This window comes from Chaetodon auriga, chromosome 23, assembly GCF_051107435.1.
Source record: "Chaetodon auriga isolate fChaAug3 chromosome 23, fChaAug3.hap1, whole genome shotgun sequence".
Lineage (NCBI taxonomy): Eukaryota > Metazoa > Chordata > Actinopteri > Chaetodontiformes > Chaetodontidae > Chaetodon > Chaetodon auriga.
This window is the reverse complement of record NC_135096.1, coordinates 17,868,395-17,886,747: the sequence shown is the minus strand read 5'-3', so window position 1 is coordinate 17,886,747 and position 18,353 is coordinate 17,868,395. Positions and strand designations below refer to the sequence as shown.

The following is an 18,353-nucleotide window of genomic DNA, read 5'->3' as shown; positions in this document are numbered from 1 at the left end:
GGTGCTCGGACGGGTGAAGAAAGGATCCTTAAATGCTTCGTATCCCTGCACGTGAAGCCTGCGCGGGCACAACAGGAGGAGTCAAATCCTAATATCTGTTTGCTTCAACCAGAGGCTCTAAGTTAAGAGCAGGCAGGAAACTTGAGTTTTTTCATCCTGCGACCACAGCGGCTGACGGACTCCAAAACACACACTTTGACTCTGAGCTGCCAAATGTGAGTGAGAGGACGAAGAGGAGCTGCAGATACTGATTCCTTTAATGTCCGCCGAAGAGGGGCCGTCTGAAAACACAGCTGGAAGCTCCTCGATCGTGAAGAGTTTCTGAAAATGGCTGAAAAAGCCGATCTGGCAGCGGCGCTGTGTTATTAACGCACTGACCACATTTAATAAGCACCTTTATTGATGGAACTCTGCGCTGTACACTCTTCATGGCATCTCCACTGTGTCACCTCCTCCTCCTGGAGCCACTTGAGGAGAACATTTGTGCTAATTCTGCTGTGAACGTGGCCGTAGAATCAGCGAGGCAGTAGGAGGAAAGGTGGCCTCTCTCCTCTTCCTCTGTTCTTCCTCCTCTCCTCAGTAAATCATTGACGGCTCATAAACAGCAGCGAGCGGCTCTTTATCTCACAAACCTGAGGAATTCAGGGGCCGGGTGGGAAGAAGGCGAGGCTGGGAGGCGGGGGGGCGCACACGAAGCAGAGGCTGAGCCGCTTCAGCATTCAGCCTGCTCCTCCTGAAGATCTGTGAGGAGCAGAGCAGTTCCTCTCCTCCTCCTCACCTGCTTTTTTCAGCCTTTTTAGCTTAAATGTTGCTGGACACAAACAGGTGGTCCAGGTGTGTTTTCAGGGTCCGCCCTCCACAGCTCAGCCTCAGGGTCATGCTCCTTCCTCACTGTCTGAGGCTCGTTGTCGGTCTGTGTCACCCTGATGAAGAGGAGCCAGTTTAGCCTCCAAAAGCTGAACTCCTGTCCTGTAATCGATCAGAGCTGATAATCCTGGAACGTGTTGTGATTCCTGTGAGAGATGCTCTGCGGTTCAGTTTTTGCTCTCTGTACCTGCACAAAGTAAATGTTTCTACAGCGAACAACAACGTTGCTGAACCTTCAAGTCATCTGTCAATCATTTCCTCCAGTGTGACATTTCACTGTTTCTCTGCTTTATATCGTCGTAAACTGAATATCTTTGGTTTGTGACTGTTGTCGTAAAAAACAAGACATCTCTGCGCTCTGGGAACGTATGATGGACGTTTTTACCATTTCCTGACATTTTACAGACTAAACAAGCAAGTAATGAAAGTAATCATTAGCTTGGAGCTTTTTTCTAAACAGTTTGTGAGGAGTAAAAGCCCGTGGACACACAGTGGATCTCCTCCTCCTCCTCCTCTGTCAGTTGCACACAGTTTCCACAGGGTTGTCCCCGCTCTGGGTCTGTAATTAGGCCCTCTGTGGCCTGGCCGCTCCCCCTCTTCAGCTGCCGGCCGCTGGGCCGAGCCCCGGCCTGGACCGGCCGAGTGCGGCGTCCCGCAAAGACATCATGAGACTGTGAGCAACATGAGAGCAGCGACGCAAAACACGGCTGCAGCGCTTGTCGGCACGTGAACACGTCGGACGCAATGCCGTGTTTTATTTGTGACACTTAACGCTTCCTGTGACAGCAGCACGACGCCAAACTGAAGGCGAGCCACAAACAAACATCAGGCTTCCCTCCGCTGACGGAGGAGCAGGTCAGAATCAGACGGGAGAAGCTCCTGTCGTGTCCACACGTCCTGCTTTTACTGTGTTACAGTGGGAGATTTTAAGGAGAACAATAAAAACCAGTGGGATCCAACAGGAAAACGGAAGCCCAGTGCTCCCTTTTTTGGGTTTTTCAAGGTATTTTACAGGTGAAAGTTTTGGATCATCTGTGGGACAGACAGACAAAAGGCCTCGACTGCTCCCTGACATCGCCATCGACTGCCTCCTGAAAAGCTGATTCGTGTCTTAAATGACAGATCTGAGCTTGTTTGGTGGTTTTCAGTTCACCTTGAAAAGCAGGCGCTCTCACGTTTGAGGACCCAGTTCATCCCAGTCTGCCCAGTTCATCGTTCAAACTGGCCGTACAGTCCGAATGGAGCCGCTAAAGTAAGCTGCGGCTGAGGTTCCTGAAGGAGACTCAACGTCCGTCTTCTTGTGTCCTCACTTCTTCAGCTGTTTGTTAGAGCCAAACTTTAGAGCAGCGAAGAAAACCGATTTAGAAGCTGCTGTTTGTCCCGAGGACGCGGCGCGATGGCGCGCCTGCAGCTGACGTGTTGTTGTGACCGTTAATGGGACGTCGTTAGCAGGTTTGTGTGTGTCACGACCCCGAGGGGAGACGTGAGGACAGAGGGGAGGTGAAAGGTAGATGAAGTGAAGGTGTGGATGACGTCAGAGCAGAGAGGATCATGGGAGAAGCTGACTTAAAGCGCTGTTCGCTGAAACGCGCGGTGAAGACGTCACGCTGGTGTTGTCCGCTCGCGTTAAGTCACCGTATTGTCCTCTTTGTTTCCAGCGTCTCAGCATTATTTCGGTGATGCCGGCGGCTCAAAGTTCTGTTTGGCTCTGACTCATCTGTTACTGAGCTGTCTCGCTGTGGGCCAGCGAAGGCATCGCAAGACACGTCGCAACTCTCTCCGTCCTGCTGCAGCTGAAAACCATGGTGTGGCTCGTGGATGGCCAGCAGGGGGCGACTCCACGGTTGCAAAAAGAAGATGAGATGTGTGTCAGCGTATGGGAAAATGAGCAGACGGAGTGTCCTCATGAGTTTATGTCTCAATCGCTGGTTTCTGTCTTTTTCAGTCCAGCATGATGAAGCTCGTTCTCGGCTCCTGGACGGTTTCTGGATGATCTGCATTGCTTTCTTACAACAGCAGATCACCCTGATGACAGTGGACGATCTTCATCCTCTGAGGAAGACCACGAGGTGTGGCTGAAAGAGGGCTCCTCCGATGCAACTCATCCTCTGAGAGCTGAGATAGAGATTCAAGGCTTTTTTCTTAAATTTAATTCATCAAACTTGTAAAGAGGACGAGAGAATCCACCAATCAGCCGGGAAGAGAAGCAGAGAAGAAGACGATCTGGAGGTCTTAGTTGGAGCTTTTTGTTTGTTTGTTGCACCTTATTACAGTAAATACAGCCGTCACATCCTCCTCCTCCTCCTCCAGTTTCTTTCCGAGGCGCTGACCTCGAGCCCTCGAGGTTCGAGCGGGACGGGAAGCTGAGGTCACGGCGAGAGAAAACGAGGTCGACGGGAATGAGGGAGAGTAAACATGAGGTCAGCGGCAGAGATGAGGATGAGGGAGAGCGAGTGTGAGACTCTGTGGCACCTGAAAAACAACAGCAGCAGCTCTAAAACCAGAGCTGTTTACCTGCTAATAATAGAGGAACACCAGCGCTGCCAGCTCTCCTCTTCCTCTCATCACCTTCCTCGCGCATGAAACTTTGCTGTGGGTTGGAGGGGTGGCCACCAGGTGAGCGCTCCACCTCCTCTACGCCCGCTTCCTCCATTGTTGGAGGACTTTGTTCTGTTATCAGAGCAGGGAGGAACTTTCCAGAGGCCGAGGTTATTGACCTGCTGTAATCACCTGTTTATTCCTCGGCTGTGTTTCCTTTCTGGTCGCCGGCGGCGCATAACAATCCCCTCGCCGCTGTGTTCACACCCTGTGGCCATTTTTGTACCTTTCCTAAAATACAGGGAGGTATGGAAGCCCGTCTCAGCCAAAAAAAACAAAAAACAAAAAAAAAACAAGACCTGATAGACTGAATCAAAATTATCAGATTATGTGAAAGATGATTTAATTTAATAATCAAGCTTTTGGCTTCGTGTCAAAAGATTTGATTTGATCTGACTCAGTTTTGACTTTCAAAATGGCGGCTAAAATCAGTCCGCATTATGTTTTCCACAGCTGCTCACACCTTCTTCTTCTTCTGCTCTTTAAATCCCTGCAGCAGCACACGTTCGTTGGCCAGTCTGCAGCCTCTGGTAGGCGTCAGAGCGCAGCGCCGTGATGCACAGGCGTCCACTGTGTTTACCTGCATTAAATCACATGCTAAGGCCACGAGGCCGCGGCAGAATAACCACACACACCTCTGCACACATCACGCCGGTCGCGCTGAACTCGTCTGCTGTTCGTGTGGGAGACGTGGGGTTAATGGAGCTCGTTAATCCTGCGCGCCGGCCGCCTCTCCAGCCCCGGTTCATGATTTATTATTGAAACGCATTCATGCAGTTACACAAAGAGCTTCAGCAAAGCATGATGTGAGCTTTGATTTCCGCTCTGCAGCTTCGATTTCCTGAAGGAGCCGCTTTTCGCGTACTTCTCTGTGATTGGCTCAGCTGTTTCAAGGTGTATAGAGCAGTGATGCGATTGGCTGAGAGTGTGTTTCACCTTCCAGTTTCACATTCACCGTTAGAATAATGGCCACTATCTCATCATTTTCAGTTTTTTTAATCAGGCCAAACTTTTCTTGCGTTTGTTTTTGGCACAAATGGGCTTCCGTAGAGGAGAGAGGCTCTTTAAACTCTCAAATAAGACAGTTTAGCACTTCAGCCGGATTCAACAAATTGAGCTCAACATTTCACATCAAATAATGTGAAGTGAGCTGCTGGTGGAGAGGAGGGGGCTGAGGGGGGTGAATAAAAAGAGAGAATAAGGTGGGCTTTCTCCCCCCCAGCACATTGGTTTCTCTGTGCCCAAAGCAGAACCAAGCCTCACCAGAGCATCTACATTTATTTTTACGATATTTAAACAAACAAATAACAAAAATAAATCAATGCAAAACCTCCAAACCTGACCAAAGTGTGTTTAGGAGCCCCTCTGCCCTGACAGCGAGCGGGAGACCACCAATTTCTCCCGGTCAATATTTGAGGAGCTAATTTGGAGAGTTTGTCCTCCATCGGGGGAAAAGAAGGATTTAGTGAACAGCGAGTGTTTTTCTACGCGCCGGCCGTGCGTTTGCATAATGTCGCAGGAGTTTACACGCACCCTTATCTGTCAGGCTTGTGGTTGAGTGTGTGTGTGTGTGTGTGTGTGTGTGTGTGTGTGTGTGTGTGTGTTTCAGTTGTTCCTGCTTGCTTCTCGACCTGCTGTCACTGTACCAATAACGCAGCCTTGATTAGAGGATTATCGCCGCCGCGACTCCCCCTGCATCACACCTCGGACATGTGACTGCTGCCACAGGGTCGTAAAACAAACGCACCCAAAGCAGCGAGCTGTGACAAAAGGACAGCTTGGTGTTTTCACTTCATGCACCTGATTCTTTGTCTTTAGGTATTTGGGTTGAAAGCTGCAGAGCTGAACTGATCTGGGAGCAGTTAAGGACATGCAGAGTCCCCAAGACACATAGAGCGGAGCTGAGCCAATCAGCTCACTGTGTGGAGCAAAGTGTATTAAACATCAGTCAGATCAGAATAAAGTGGTCGCCGCCGTGCAGAACGTTGAGCGACAGGAAGTCATCGCTCCTCCTCTCGTCCCATCAGGCTCTTCCTCTGCTGCGCTCTGAGCAGCGGGACGCTCCGGGCTTCGACGCCGGCCTCCAGCGCCTGTACGCCGCCATCGTCGCCCACGAGGACGCACGCGCTCAGAAACGCAAACTGTCTGAGGACGAGCAGCCGCCCGCTGAGGACCCGGACCTCGCCTCCTCTCTGGGTTAGTGTGGTTTGACGTCTGAAAAGCTTCCTGCTGACGTCTGGAAGCTTTGATAATATTGAGTGATATTAATAATTTTCACTTTCTGGCGATGATGCAGCATGTGAACAACCTAACGCATGTGAACATGTTACTCCAGGTGTTTCTATCAGCTGTGAAGCAGGCGAGGACACAGAGCAGAGCCTCAACACGCAGGTGAACGCAGCTGGAGCCAAGATGGCCGACAGACCCGCAGTCCAGCAGGTGGGAAAGAGGACACAGGAAGTGGAGTAAAACAAAGTCTAAACATACAGCTCTGTGTAAGAGCTGAAAGGCGGGAGCTTTTCTAAGATCTAATATCTGTCCTCTTCTGTTTGTCCTCTGCAGTGTCCTACGGTCCCGTCCGGCCCTGCAGAGCGAACATCCTCCAAACCAAAGAAGAAGAAAGTTGGACTGTTCAGATGAGCCCGAGCAGAAGGACGAAGCACACAAGTGCTTTTTTACCATCTGATGAAAAATTTTCTTTAAACTGTTTTCTGACTTTTAGACTTTTAAACTTGATGCTCTGTTTTTTTATTTGGGTGAAGATTTATTCAAAGGACGTCTTTTAGATTAGAAATGAAACAGATTTTAAATCACTTCTGTCGAATAAAGTCTGGATTTTTAGAGAGGCTGTTAAAGTTATAACTGTAATTTTAATGGCTGTCTTCGTTATGAACAAAATCTCCAAATAGACACAAACTTTTGTCCAAAAAGTCGTTTTTCTGTTTTTTTGCCGTCTTGCAGGCCTTTTTGTTAACGTGTCTTTTGTCTCGAACCCTCTGCGTGTTTGGTCTGAAGTCTTTTCTGTCCTCCTGAGCTCGGACAGACGGACGAGCGTCATGAGCTGACGGCGGTCGATGGAGCGGCCGCCCTCCTCTTTCATGTTGACTCAAGGTGTTGCAGCCTCTCGGGAATGCTGCTGAAGTTTGAGTTGAAAAGTCACTGTTTGCCTGCAGGACTTCAGGAGTTTCTCTTCCTCCTCACGTTCACTGGAAAGCAGAAGATATGTTTATGATTTGAGGCCCTTCATTAGCGACTAATTTCCTGCTAAAGTTCCAAATAATAACAACAGTAACTGTTCATTCTGTACCTGGTGACAGGTGCTGGAGCCTTTTTCCAGACCATTTGTCCTGAAATCCTGTTCATAAAAGAATCATAGCATCTATTCCTGATTTCACTTTGGGCCCCTGAAGGGCCCTCTGAGGCCTCTGGGGGTCCTCAGACCTGAGTTTGGCCCCCAGCGATGGAGTCTGGTGTTGGGTGTCGAGTCTGTGCTGGTGAAACTGGACCACAGCTGATCTGAGAGCGACGACCTGGTTCAGTACTGTCCGTCTGTCTGTCTCTGTCTGTCCTTCTGTGTCAAACTGTCCGAGGTTGAACACCAAATAAAATCAGTTTCTGATCGTTTCAGGGTTGATTTTTCTGGTTCCTGCTCAGCTGTGACGTCACATCCTGACATTTTCAGCATCTGCGGTGAGAGGTGAGCGATCCTCCAACATTTGACTTCATGTCATTTTACATCCTGAGCTTAATATTCAGATGGACGACAAACGACAAGAAAAACAAAGTGTCACCTCCTTTAACCAGAGCTGTTGTTTCCACTGCATCTAATGCTGCGTTCATGTGCTGTCAGAGCAACGTAATCTACAGCTTCCAACCAGTGAACACTCTTTATGTCAGCACCCCAGTTATAATTCTGACTGAGAAGTTCCAGCTCCTCTCTGTGTGACGTTTCTGTGTTACTGAATGGAATCCCGGCGCCTCACGCAGCTCCTGGCCTGCTGAGAGTTAACTGGAGGAACAGGAACCTTTCTGGGTCCAAATTCACACACTGACTCCTTTAAAAAGGTCACCTGAGAAGTTCCTGATTAGACCTGCCTTTATGTTCACCATCATTTTCATCCAGTCTTCACCTTGTAGTAATATCTAGTGTTTCTGGGAGTTCGGTTTAAGCACCTGAGGAGTAAAAGTGAGATCTGAGACCAGGAGGAGCTCAAACCGACCCACATGCAAAGCAGGATCAAGCTTTTTGCATTTCGAAAATGCAAATGTTCACCTGGAGGAACTGTGTGCTCTGAACTCATCAGCTCTCTTCTGTGGTGCGTCCAGAGAGCAGTTCTGGGAATGGAGTTCATGGAAAGCAGTGAATTTCAACACTTCTCTAAAAACAGCCTGAAATGGTTTGACCTCCACAGGTTTTCTCTGGAGACCAGGTCGGGGTCCTGGGCCCTTGAAGGGGTCGTTGAGGAGGCGCCTGCAGAGTGAGACGCTGCTCAGAGGTTTGTTACTTCCTCACCTACATCACAGACTGTTATGTCACTCTAACGAGTCTCAGATCTGACAGAGGGGGTGAGAAAGTTTTGGAGCGCAGGTCTGAACGCGCGCACCTGCGCTCAACTCGAAGACGAGGGTCCAAAGGACAGAGTGAGCGCGCGCCAGCCCGGTCGGTCTCATGGCTCGGTGTTTGTCTGTCCTCTTGGCTGAAGCTCCGAATGACAATAAACAGATGAAGGCGGCCGCGGGGCCTGTGCCACCCCGATGGGAGGAGAGGACGGAGCAGAGGGCAGGTCCAGCAGGGCGCGGTCTTCTTCTTCTCTCGCGGCACCTCATCTGTACTGTAGTAGGATCTCTTCCATTTCCATTTCTGCCAACAGCCCTGCGCCACAGGGACGCATTGAGAACAAACCCGAGAGGCAGAAACCGCTGCGGGGACACCCTTTGACCGCCGTGCCCAACAGGCGCAGCCAGACTACGCACCGCGCGCCTCCGTGTCTGTCTGTAGCCCTTTTCTCACAGCTTCGACACAGAGAGACAGCTTTGAACCTGCCTGCCAAGATAAACTCACCTCGCCTATTTATGCCCCTGCCTCCGCGTGCACTCGGGACAGGAGAGTGTCAGCAGCTCAGAGGACAGGTTCAAGTCTTTCCAGCTCGTCTCCAGCGGCGCACTGGCCACTTTTACGCGCCGGGAATGGCCCCTTTTGGGACTGGGGAATGAGTCCTGCTCCGTTACCTCCGCTCTAAAATTATAAAGGGAGACCCACGCGAGGGGACACACATCAAAAGAAATACAACGGTGACATTTTTGGCCACCCGCCGGGGGGTTACATACCGGCCCCGGGGCGGAATGCTGCTCCCGACGCTGGTGACGTGCCTCGCCGGGTGCGCCTTTCTCCTCTCGCCGGTCAGCGAGGGTTGCGGACCGGGTAGAGGTTACGGCAAGAGGCGGTCTCCGCGGAAACTCGCGCCGCTCGCCTACAAACAGTTCAGCCCCAACGTGGCCGAGAAGACTTTAGGGGCCAGCGGGAGATACGAAGGGAAAATAACCCGGAACTCTGAGCGCTTCAAGGAGCTCACCCCGAACTACAACCCCGACATCATCTTCAAGGATGAGGAGAACACAGGTGCAGACCGCATGATGACACAGGTAACACTCCCAGCTGCCGTGGTGCCTTTGAGCCTGGGCTTTTCACCACTAAACCTGCTTATTTAAGAGGTTTCTTGGTGCATTACTGGTGCACTTTGCCCAGTCTTTAAACGCGTGGACGCTGTTATCTTTTCCGCATTTCTTGTTGACTCAAGGCTCGTCATGGGAAAAAAAAGTCTTAACAAACAAAATGTGTGTGAGCTCACATTTTCTAAAGAATCTGAAGAAAATCTAGCAGTCCTCAAATGTCACCTGGTTAAAATCACAGCAGCTGCCTGACTGGAGGATCATTTTAACTCCTCTTAAGTCAAAGTACAGTTTTAACAGATTTTCTCTCGTGAAAATGAATTTAAGGTGGATTTTTCTTGCTGTGTTGCTCTTTGAGAATCTGATTACAAAGACTGGCTGTTTGCACAGCTCATTCTTCAGTCTCCTGTAAAGTCCCTGCAGCTGTTGACACAGTGGAGTTCGTATCTGGATTGTGTAGGTGACCAGTTTGAGTCGGAGCTCTCCTCCTCTGCTCCACATGAGCGCTCAGAGGTTCACTGTGGGCAGCTCATGCGTAAAAGAGGGCAACCCCGTCTAAAAATGTATGGAAAAGCGGTCGCTCTTAATTAAAACACTATGTCCTCTGTTTTACATCATGTTTTTCGGTGGAAAAACAGCCAAAAGTCGTATTTGGTTAGAGCCCGGGTCAAGCGTGTACTGATGTTTACCGTTTTCGTTTTTAGCCCGACTGGCCAGAGTTAACAGTCGCCTTTTGGACTGTCAAAAATTTTTACGACACCGTCATTGATGTGGCCCCGGGTGGAATTTATTTGACTCCCAATTTCCCCGGGAATAAAGTATTTATATCTGGCTCTTGTGACCGCGGGCTTCCTCCCCGAGCGGCAGTGCTTATGTCCACAGACCCACGTGGGGAATGAAAGCGCGCACTCCCGCCTGAAGCTGTCACCTCGCTGCGCGCACTGCAAGAAATATCCAGAGCAGCAGCGGCTCGCTTCAGCGGCGTCCAAGTCAGCTAATGTACCAGAGGTTAGAGAACAGGAATGAGGTCGTTCTTTGTCTTCGGTGCGGGTGATCGTGAATCAAGTTTTCATTTCCAAAATCAGCGAACTTCACCGCATTTTTCTGCCTGTTTTTCTCAGGATGTTTCACTCCAAGAAGTTCAACTGTAAAAAGGCAAGAAACATCAAATCAGCCCAATTTTTATCTGAAACTTCTCCAAACGGGACATTTTTTGCAGCGCGCCCCCGGAGCCGCTGCGCGTCAACTTCGCTGACCTGCGCACAATTTATGGGCTCCAAGCCGCAGCAGACAGCCTCCTGCTTGTCTTTTACTATTCCGCGTTACTTTTTGTTTGTTTTCGCAGCGCACATGTGCAAAAATAGCCCACTTCACTTGTGTTGAAGCCTTAATTATACAGATTTTTTATTCGCTTTTTCCTGGGCGCTGCGTCCTGCATACAGACGCGACTGTTCCAGCCACACTGCAGAAAGTGTCCCTCCTCCTGTTTCACTTCACCTTTTAATTAGTGCAGCTTTCTTTCAAAGCTAACGGAGAGAAATGTAAAAAGTGCAAGATCATCATCTCACTTATTTCCAATCGATGATGTGTAATTTTCAGGATGTCTCGCGGACACGGTGCGTAAAGAAAAGCAAACCGCGCGCTTTGATTTGAGGATGCTTGAATCAAGAGAAGAGGCTCATTTTTTTTCTTTCTTTTTCTGTTGAAGCAGGTTTTGTCGCCTCTTCTCAAGTCAACAAGACTTCCAGACGCCACATGAGACTCTGAGCTGTTCAGATGGACATTTTTTGCAGCGCAAAGGTGCGCACAGGCGCATGTTGTCAGCCCGCGCGTCCAATGTTTGTGCAGCCAGCGGTTTACTGCTCAGCCCGCTCCTCCAGAAACCCCCGGCGATCTGTATACCTTGAAAGGAAAACCAACAAAATCTATCGTCTGATTTATGAAGTCCAGCTCGTTGCTCTGACCGCGCAGAGAAAACACGAGACGTTCAAATCCACAGTGGACGCTGTGAAAAGGCATCTGTGGCCACCGAGCCACGAGCTATTCTTATCACAGCCAACATGGAAAAAGACATTTATAGCGTTTAATCCCACTTTTCACCCTTAATAGGCTGAGATTCATGAAACGCCGCATCATGAGAGACGCTTTCAGAGGCTGCAGGAAAAGACGACCTGAAGTCACGCAGCCTTGATTTAAGAAGTAGCTGTAATTCAGATGCCGTCAGTGAAGTAAAACTCTCCTCTTGATGGAGCCGTTAAAGGCCGCTCATCTGTGACCCTTCATTGACCACAAATCCGTCACTTCTCAGGATTTGAGCAGATGTTTCAGAGGAGTTTATCAGGCTTCAATGAACGTCTGTTTAAATCAACGAGTAGGACCAGCCTTTAGTGAGAGCGCCCTCAACAGGCCAGGTGGGGGCATTATTCAAAGCCCACATCCAACGTGATGGATAGCTAGCTGCGACCTCGCCACATCCCATTATTCCCACAGCACATGAATGCATCATTATCTGAGAGCGGCAGGGAGTTGAATGAGTCCTTCCATTGGCCCTCTCACCTTCTGTTTGCTCACCCTGACCAGACTCCAGCTTTAGAGGGACGCTGAGGACGTCTTGTTCATGCAGCAGCCACCCCCGCCTCCCCCCAGCATCACCCCACCACCCTATAACCTCACAGTCCCCCCTTCACCCCCTTCACCCCCTTCACCCCTCCATCCATCCTTAACATAGCTGCCTTCGCTCACCGCAGAGAGCAAACATCAGGCCGAGCTGGGACAGCAGGGGTGCATTGTGGGAAGGCTGCAGCCACAGACAAGGGGGAGAGGGGTGACCTGGCCTGACGGGGGTGGGCGTGAGCGGAATACGTCTTTCCTGCTCCTGTCTGATTGGTTTAAAAGTTCAGGCTCAGTGCAGCGGCAGTGGGCGGGGCTTAAACGCCTGCAGCATCAGAATGTCAAACAAACAGCAGGAAGAAGTTCAAAGGTCAGCTCTGCAGCCCGCGATGGTCCGGCACAGTGATGTGAGGAGTGAGACTGTAGGCCCACGAGCAGTAAATCAAGCCGCAGAGATGCTTTCCTACTTTCTTTGGCCGTCTGTTCTTCCTCCACAGACCGTCTGCGTTAGATAAACTGTGTGTGTATCGTCTGTCTCACAGCTGTGTGTGTTCTGCTGCAGCGCTGCAAAGACAAGCTGAACTCTTTGGCCATCTCGGTGATGAACCTGTGGCCCGGGGTCCGGCTGCGGGTCACCGAGGGCTGGGACGAGGACGGCCACCACTCGGAGGAGTCGCTGCACTACGAGGGCCGGGCGGTGGACATCACCACGTCGGACCGAGACCGGAACAAGTACGCCATGCTGGCGCGGCTGGCGGTGGAGGCCGGGTTCGACTGGGTCTACTACGAGTCCAAGGCCCACATCCACTGCAGCGTCAAGTCAGGTGAGCGAGGACGGCCGGAAATTTGCACTTTTGCTGAATCCAAATCAAGTTGTTGCAGAGAGCCTGTAGACACGCCGGAGTGCAGGTTAGACTGCTGAACTCTGAACCTGAAGGCCTCAGTGTGCTTCACACGAGCACGTCTGAGGGCGTGTAGATCTCCCAACGAGTTTCAGGCATCTTCAACACTCCATTACAATCAAAGTGAAGAAATCAGGAGAGAAGCTGGATCTCACTTTGTAAAACACTTTTATTGAATGTGTCTGAAGGTTTTAACATGTTCAAACTGAACCGACAGTATCTGCAAAGCTCTCTTACGACATCGGCTCAGTGCAGCTAAAGCAGGAATAACATGCTAATGGTTACGCTCAGCGTAACTGACGCCGACGCTGTTTCACGGTCAGTGGGACAAAACCCAGACTTCATGTTGCTTCAGTGTTTCAGGCTCAAACTGACGGCTGCCGCTGCCTTTCCCTTCCTCTCTAACATCCTCTCTTTCACTCTTTCTCTCTTCTGTCCCTGATCGCTAACCTGCCTGCATCTTACATTTGTGGGCGCTTGCTAGCTCGCACATTTTCTTTGCCCGTCTCGTCGGCCACTCACCCCGTTTCCTCAGGTCAGGCTAACTTCCACGTCACGTGTAAATGTTGGCTTCTGTCTGTTTGTGGCTTCTTTGCTTCCCTCGCACAGAGGCGCCCACATGTCAGGTGGAGGAGAACACAGAAATCAGGACATTGAAGGTCTTGATGGAAGTGTACTGCTGGTGTAAAACTACTCTGCAAATTGTGCAAATGTTGATGTTGAGATTGGGAAAGTACACAGAAGATTATCATCTGGAAGAGCTCTCAAATGTAGCTCGATGCCAAGCACATGACATGAAGAGGAAGAAGTGATTCCAGGTGATAGACAGTGCTTAGGCGGGGCAGGTGGAGTGGACACGGTTGAATCGGCGGGACGAAAGATGAACAGCTGCATTAGAAAAAGCTGCACTTCAGGAGGAAACGTCCAATCGCTGAGCTTAAAACTCGGGTGCGTGCGCCACTAACAGTGAGCTGAAGCTAATGATTTGATTTGCAGGGACAATCAGCAGATTCTGGGTCAGTTTCAGGTGGATTTAGCCACTGTGGTGGAGGGTTTGTCCCTTACACCAATGACAAAGCTTCTCCTCCATACCAACACCAGCTGAGGCTCATGGGTAATGCAGCATTTAAGTCATGTACAGAACCAAAAAGTCGGATTGCTCAGAAAAGAAGTAGAAATACTTCAAACTGGCAGCTACAACATAAATGTACACTATCGTTACATCATGTTTTTATGCTGAGCTCGACTTCCTTTCAGTTTGAGTAGCTGGTAGCTTCACGCCGCTCTGACAGCAGGAAGAGTTTAGCCAGAACAGCTTCATGGCCAAAGGCTGCACGAGCTCCTTCTCCTCTTCCTCAGCTGCTGAGTTCAGGACGAGGCACACTCACATTAAGGTTCAACATGTTCCACATTATGTGCAAATGTGCAGCGAGTGTGAAAAGTAGCACACGTGTGCGACCTGAGCGTGGAGCCACAGGCGTGCTGAAGTCACACAGGCCTGAAACAATGCAGCAGAGTTTAAACACACTGAGTAGTAACTGAGATTCTCCTTCTCTTCTTTCCCCTCTTTCTGACTTTATCTCTGTCCCTTCCTTTTTCCTCTCCTCCTCTCTCCTTCCCTCCCAGATCGGGTTGCGAGGGCCCAGTCCTTGACTTGATCAGAGGGGCAACCAATCAAGTTGGTATTTTTTTTTTCATGTTTTTGATTTCTCCATTTTTTTCTCCTGTTTTTCCTCAAAATTCCTCAAAACAAGACAAAAGAAATCGTTGTTGAGAAGACAGATCGAGCCAGCTGAGGAAAAGGTTTGACTGATGAGCTGCACGCCAACAAATCCCCCAGAGTCCTCTGTAAAGGACGTCACGGGGGGCAGCGGGACTGTAGTCAGCAAGAGGAAACAACCACTAGGGGGTGGCAAAGCACCAGGACCCTGTAGATGAAGACTGGGGCCAGAAGTGAGAAAAAGGAGCAAGTGAACAGCTTTGACGTCAGTCTGCTGCTTTACATCAACAACATGAGAGATGTTGGTGAGGTGAAACCAGGAGGAGAGTTAGGAAGGTAACTCTCATGTCACGATCAAACTGTTTCAGGTCAGATCCTTTGAAATCCTTCGGCCTGATAAGGAGCGAACCTGGAGGAGATGTTTCCTGAGGGTCTCTCCATGACTCTCAGAGGATTGTTTAACCTTTTAGTCTCAATTCAGACACATTCTCTCTTCTATGAGAGAGATGAGGAGGCCCGTTTGGCTCAGTCTAATAACTGGAACGTTTTGTTCGCCTCATATTATGAACATGTGCTCTCAGATTTCTGTCTCATATTTTTTAAAGGTGCTCTGAGGAGCGTTTGTGTTCAGGGTGAGAATCATGGGGTCAAACAAACACGCTCAGTCACTTTCCTTCCTCAGAAAACATTTGCAAATCCATTTTTGGAATATTTAAAACTGTGTGTTTTCATCTGTGCTAGCAGTCTTCTTCTTCTTCTTCTTCTTCTTCTTCTTCTTCTTCTTCTTCTTCTTCTTCTTCTTCGTGTCTTTTCTCCTGACTGCCACCCAAACAGATCTGTTTACTGGATAAGTGTTAAATGCGTGTGTGAACCTTCTCATCATCTTGATTTATTTCATAATTCTTCCATGAAAAAAGTCATTTAATCCTGAAGCTTGTTTGGCTCAGTTGAAAATGAACATTGAAAATATCCAAATACATGAAAATCTAATGATATACAGAATAAATCTTGAGCTAAATGATAAAACAAATGACTTAATTTCATAAATATATATTAAAAAATGAATAATAATAATGAATTCCTGAAAGCAACGCGTGTTCACCTCTGAAGAGTTTGAAAAAGCGTTTTCAGAGACGTGAAGCTGACAGTGAAAATCCTCTCGTCCAGCCTGTGAGGAGGCGTTCTCAGCGTCCCGGAGGTGAAGCGGAGTCATGTGTCTCTCTGTCAGATGATTAACCTGCTGCCTGCTCTCCTCTCTGCTCCTTCCTCCTCCAGGTGACTTATCTTATCACCTGGCCTTGGCTTTCCTACCTTTCCCAAATATTTATCCCAGATTGACTTGAGACGGTCCTCAAGTGTCTCTTTCAAGAGCCGGACACGTCGTCTCGAGCGCGGTCCTGCCTGGACACACATGTACACACATGTACACACACACACGCATCATTCAGGGATGCAAACAGGAGCTTTTATCTCGTTATTCTTCTTGAAGTGTTGGAAAGAAAAAAGTCAATATTTAACTGAAGGGAGTGAACAGATTCGTCACGAGCTCAGGCTCTTCAGTGTGGAGACCCATTCCTGCCAGAACAAAAAAAGACGAATGTTTGAAAAGACAAAAAGAGACATGAATGAAAATTATGAGTCAAAATTTCATCAGAACTGATGAGATATTAATTCAGAATGTTTCCTTGTGTCAAATTTATGAAATGGCAAGTCAGAAATGTGAGAAATGTCCCATTAAAACCGTGAGATGAGTCAAAGTTTGACTTTTTAGATCGAATTATATGATGAGTTAGATTATCAGGTTCTCATGTTCGTGTGTCGTCGTTTTGAGTGAGAAAGTGGAATTCTTCTTCTTCTTTTCCTGACAGGATTCAGGAATATTCCGTCCTGTTTAACCTTCCTGTCTCTTCTTTCAGACCACTCAGTGGCGGCTAAATCTGGAGGTTGTTTCCCCGGCGAGGCTTCGGTCACGTTGGAGAGCGGCGGTCAGAAGTCCATCAGCGACCTGCGACCCGGTGAGCGAGTCCTGGCCTCGGCGGGCGGCGACGGCAGCGGGGAGCTGGTTTACAGTGAAGTGCTGGCCTTCCTGGATCGTGACCCCGTGACCCAGAAGCTCTTCTACACCCTGCAGACAGAAGCTGGGGCCCGCCTCTCACTCACCGCCGCCCACCTAGTCTTTGTGTCTGAGGGGAACTGCTCAGAGGGGGCGGTGCCGGCCCTCGGCGCCCTCAGGACTGTGTACGCCAGCGACGCCCGGCCGGGACAGTGTGTGCTGGTGTCGGAGGGTAAAGCGGGCCGGAGGCACAGCGAGGGGCGTCTGTCTCGGATCACCCGGGTCGGGGTGAGGGAGAGCCGGGGGGCGTTCGCTCCGCTGACCCAGCAGGGGACGGTGGTGGTGGACGGGGTGGTGGCGTCCTGCTACGCGGTGGTGGAGCAGCACTCCCTGGCTCACTGGGCCTTCTCGCCGCTCCGGCTGATCCACAGCTGGACTGGATCCACTGGGAGCCACAGTGACGGGATCCACTGGTACTCACAGCTTTTACACTGGCTGGGGAGGATGCTGCTGGACTCAGGACGCCTCCACCCACTGGGCGTGGCTCAGGACGACAGGTGAGGAAGGAAAACAGGTAACACGGGTGGACACTTTCATCAAAAACAAACAAAACCTGAACCCCTCACTTTAGACTGGGATGACCCAAACACAAGCCTGGGGAGCTGTGCGGGACCAGGAAGTACCCAATGAGGTGGGAGACGTTTGGGTTCCTGCTGAGGCCTGATGGGAGTTTTTTTAGGCAGGACAAAGAGGGAAGAAGAAGAAGCTGTGAGCTGACACAGAGGAATTCTCCCAAAACCACAATCACAGACAGCAAATATAAGAGCACTCGAGTGAAAAGACTCAAACGCCGACGGTTCAAAGACTTTTGGTGACGCTTCGATCCTCAAAACTCCATGAAACAATAATCCCTTAAAGACCTTCAAAGAAACCCTTAGTCTTACTTTAAAAACACAGCAGAGACTTTTCTGCAGGAGTCAAAGATCCTTAAAAAAATGTCCTTAATAAAAAATGAGTCGCTCAGCATTCCCTGTAATTCACATTCATTCAGCATCTGAAGGTCCTCTTAAAGTTTTCTTCACATAGTCAAAAAAAAAACACACCTTCGCAAGGCACGAAAGCCATTCCTGAATTTCCTACTTAAATGAAAAATAAAGGCACTTTTAAGGTAGAAATGAAAGGATGGCTTTCATGTTTTCTGGTAAATTTTAGGGTTTGATGGTTTTCATGAGTTTATACCCCTCAGAAAACCTGTCAAACCCTTTAAAAAGCCCTTAATGTAATGCAGTCCGTTCATTTATCAGTTAGTTGAGCTTTAATCGGGGTAAACCTGTGAAACACCTGAGCATGAACCAAAGTGTTAACAACACCTGAAACTGGTAAGTGATTTGTTAAATATGTAACATGTGATGTGTAAATTAAGGGGAAAGTTACAGTGAGTTCAAAGGTATTTTAACCCCAATTAAGGCCTTAAAGTATGCAGGTGATCAATCAAAAATATCGAAATAAATTACTATCCATTAAAACCCCATTAAAGTATCTGAAGGCCTTGATTATAATGAGTTAATCAGAGGAGTTTTAAGGTGAGAGTTGAAGGGATTGAGTCTGCTTCAGAGGTTTTAGAGTCAGTGATAGAGTGTATTTAAGTGTTTGTTTACAGAAATCCAATAATGTTTATGAAGTTGTTGTGGCTGAAGAGATATGAAAAAAGATTTATTTTTGAAATTAAATTATATGGAAATGAGTTGTGTGTATTTCATGAATGCGCCTGATGACACGTGAACGCACCTTAACTGACACCTGCCGGCTTCCTGTCTGAGAGGCGTGTGTGTGTGTGTGTGTGTGTGTGTGTGTGTGTGTGTGTGTGTGTGTGTGTGTGTGTGTGTGTGATGAATGCGCGTCTCCAGAGGGATCAGCACTGGTTTAGTCCTCG

The 18,353-nt window shown here is 49.1% G+C and overlaps 2 protein-coding genes across 3 annotated transcripts in view; both read left to right on the top strand.

Moving 5' to 3' along the window:
• nhej1 (nonhomologous end-joining factor 1) overlaps window positions 1-7,944 on the top strand; it is a 13,954-nt gene extending 6,010 nt beyond the window's left edge. The window contains exons 7-10 of one of the 2 annotated variants that reach the window (XR_013076219.1): window positions 5,493-5,661; window positions 5,801-5,904; window positions 6,028-7,162; window positions 7,878-7,944. Coding sequence is in view for 1 of the 2 variants with exons in the window: in XM_076723757.1 (XP_076579872.1) it covers window positions 5,493-5,661; window positions 5,801-5,904; window positions 6,028-6,105 (351 nt within the window). In the remaining variant the exon portion in view is untranslated. Of the gene's footprint in view, window positions 1-5,492; window positions 5,662-5,800; window positions 5,905-6,027; window positions 7,582-7,877 lie in introns of those variants that run through there. The other variant, XM_076723757.1, reaches the window with a different exon arrangement.
• Window positions 7,945-7,947: 3 nt separating this feature from the next.
• On the top strand, window positions 7,948-18,152 carry LOC143316052 (indian hedgehog B protein-like). The gene is made up of 3 exons (XM_076723758.1): window positions 7,948-9,108; window positions 12,308-12,569; window positions 16,284-18,152. The coding sequence occupies exons 1-3, from the start codon at window positions 8,809-8,811 to the stop codon at window positions 16,979-16,981; spliced, it is 1,260 nt and encodes a 419-aa protein (XP_076579873.1). The 5' UTR covers window positions 7,948-8,808; the 3' UTR covers window positions 16,982-18,152.
• The last annotated feature ends 201 nt before the right edge of the window (window positions 18,153-18,353 follow it).

What these genes read in the sequence shown, in the direction of transcription:
- LOC143316052 (XM_076723758.1), top strand. Translation starts at nt 8,809, where the DNA reads ATGCTGCTCCCGACGCTGGTGACGTGCCTCGCCGGGTGCGCCTTTCTC. An exon ending in CAGACCGCATGATGACACAG is followed by an intron (nt 9,109 to 12,307) that starts GTAACACTCCCA and finishes GTTCTGCTGCAG; the next exon opens with CGCTGCAAAGACAAGCTGAA. An exon ending in CCACTGCAGCGTCAAGTCAG is followed by an intron (nt 12,570 to 16,283) that starts GTGAGCGAGGAC and finishes CTCTTCTTTCAG; the next exon opens with ACCACTCAGTGGCGGCTAAA.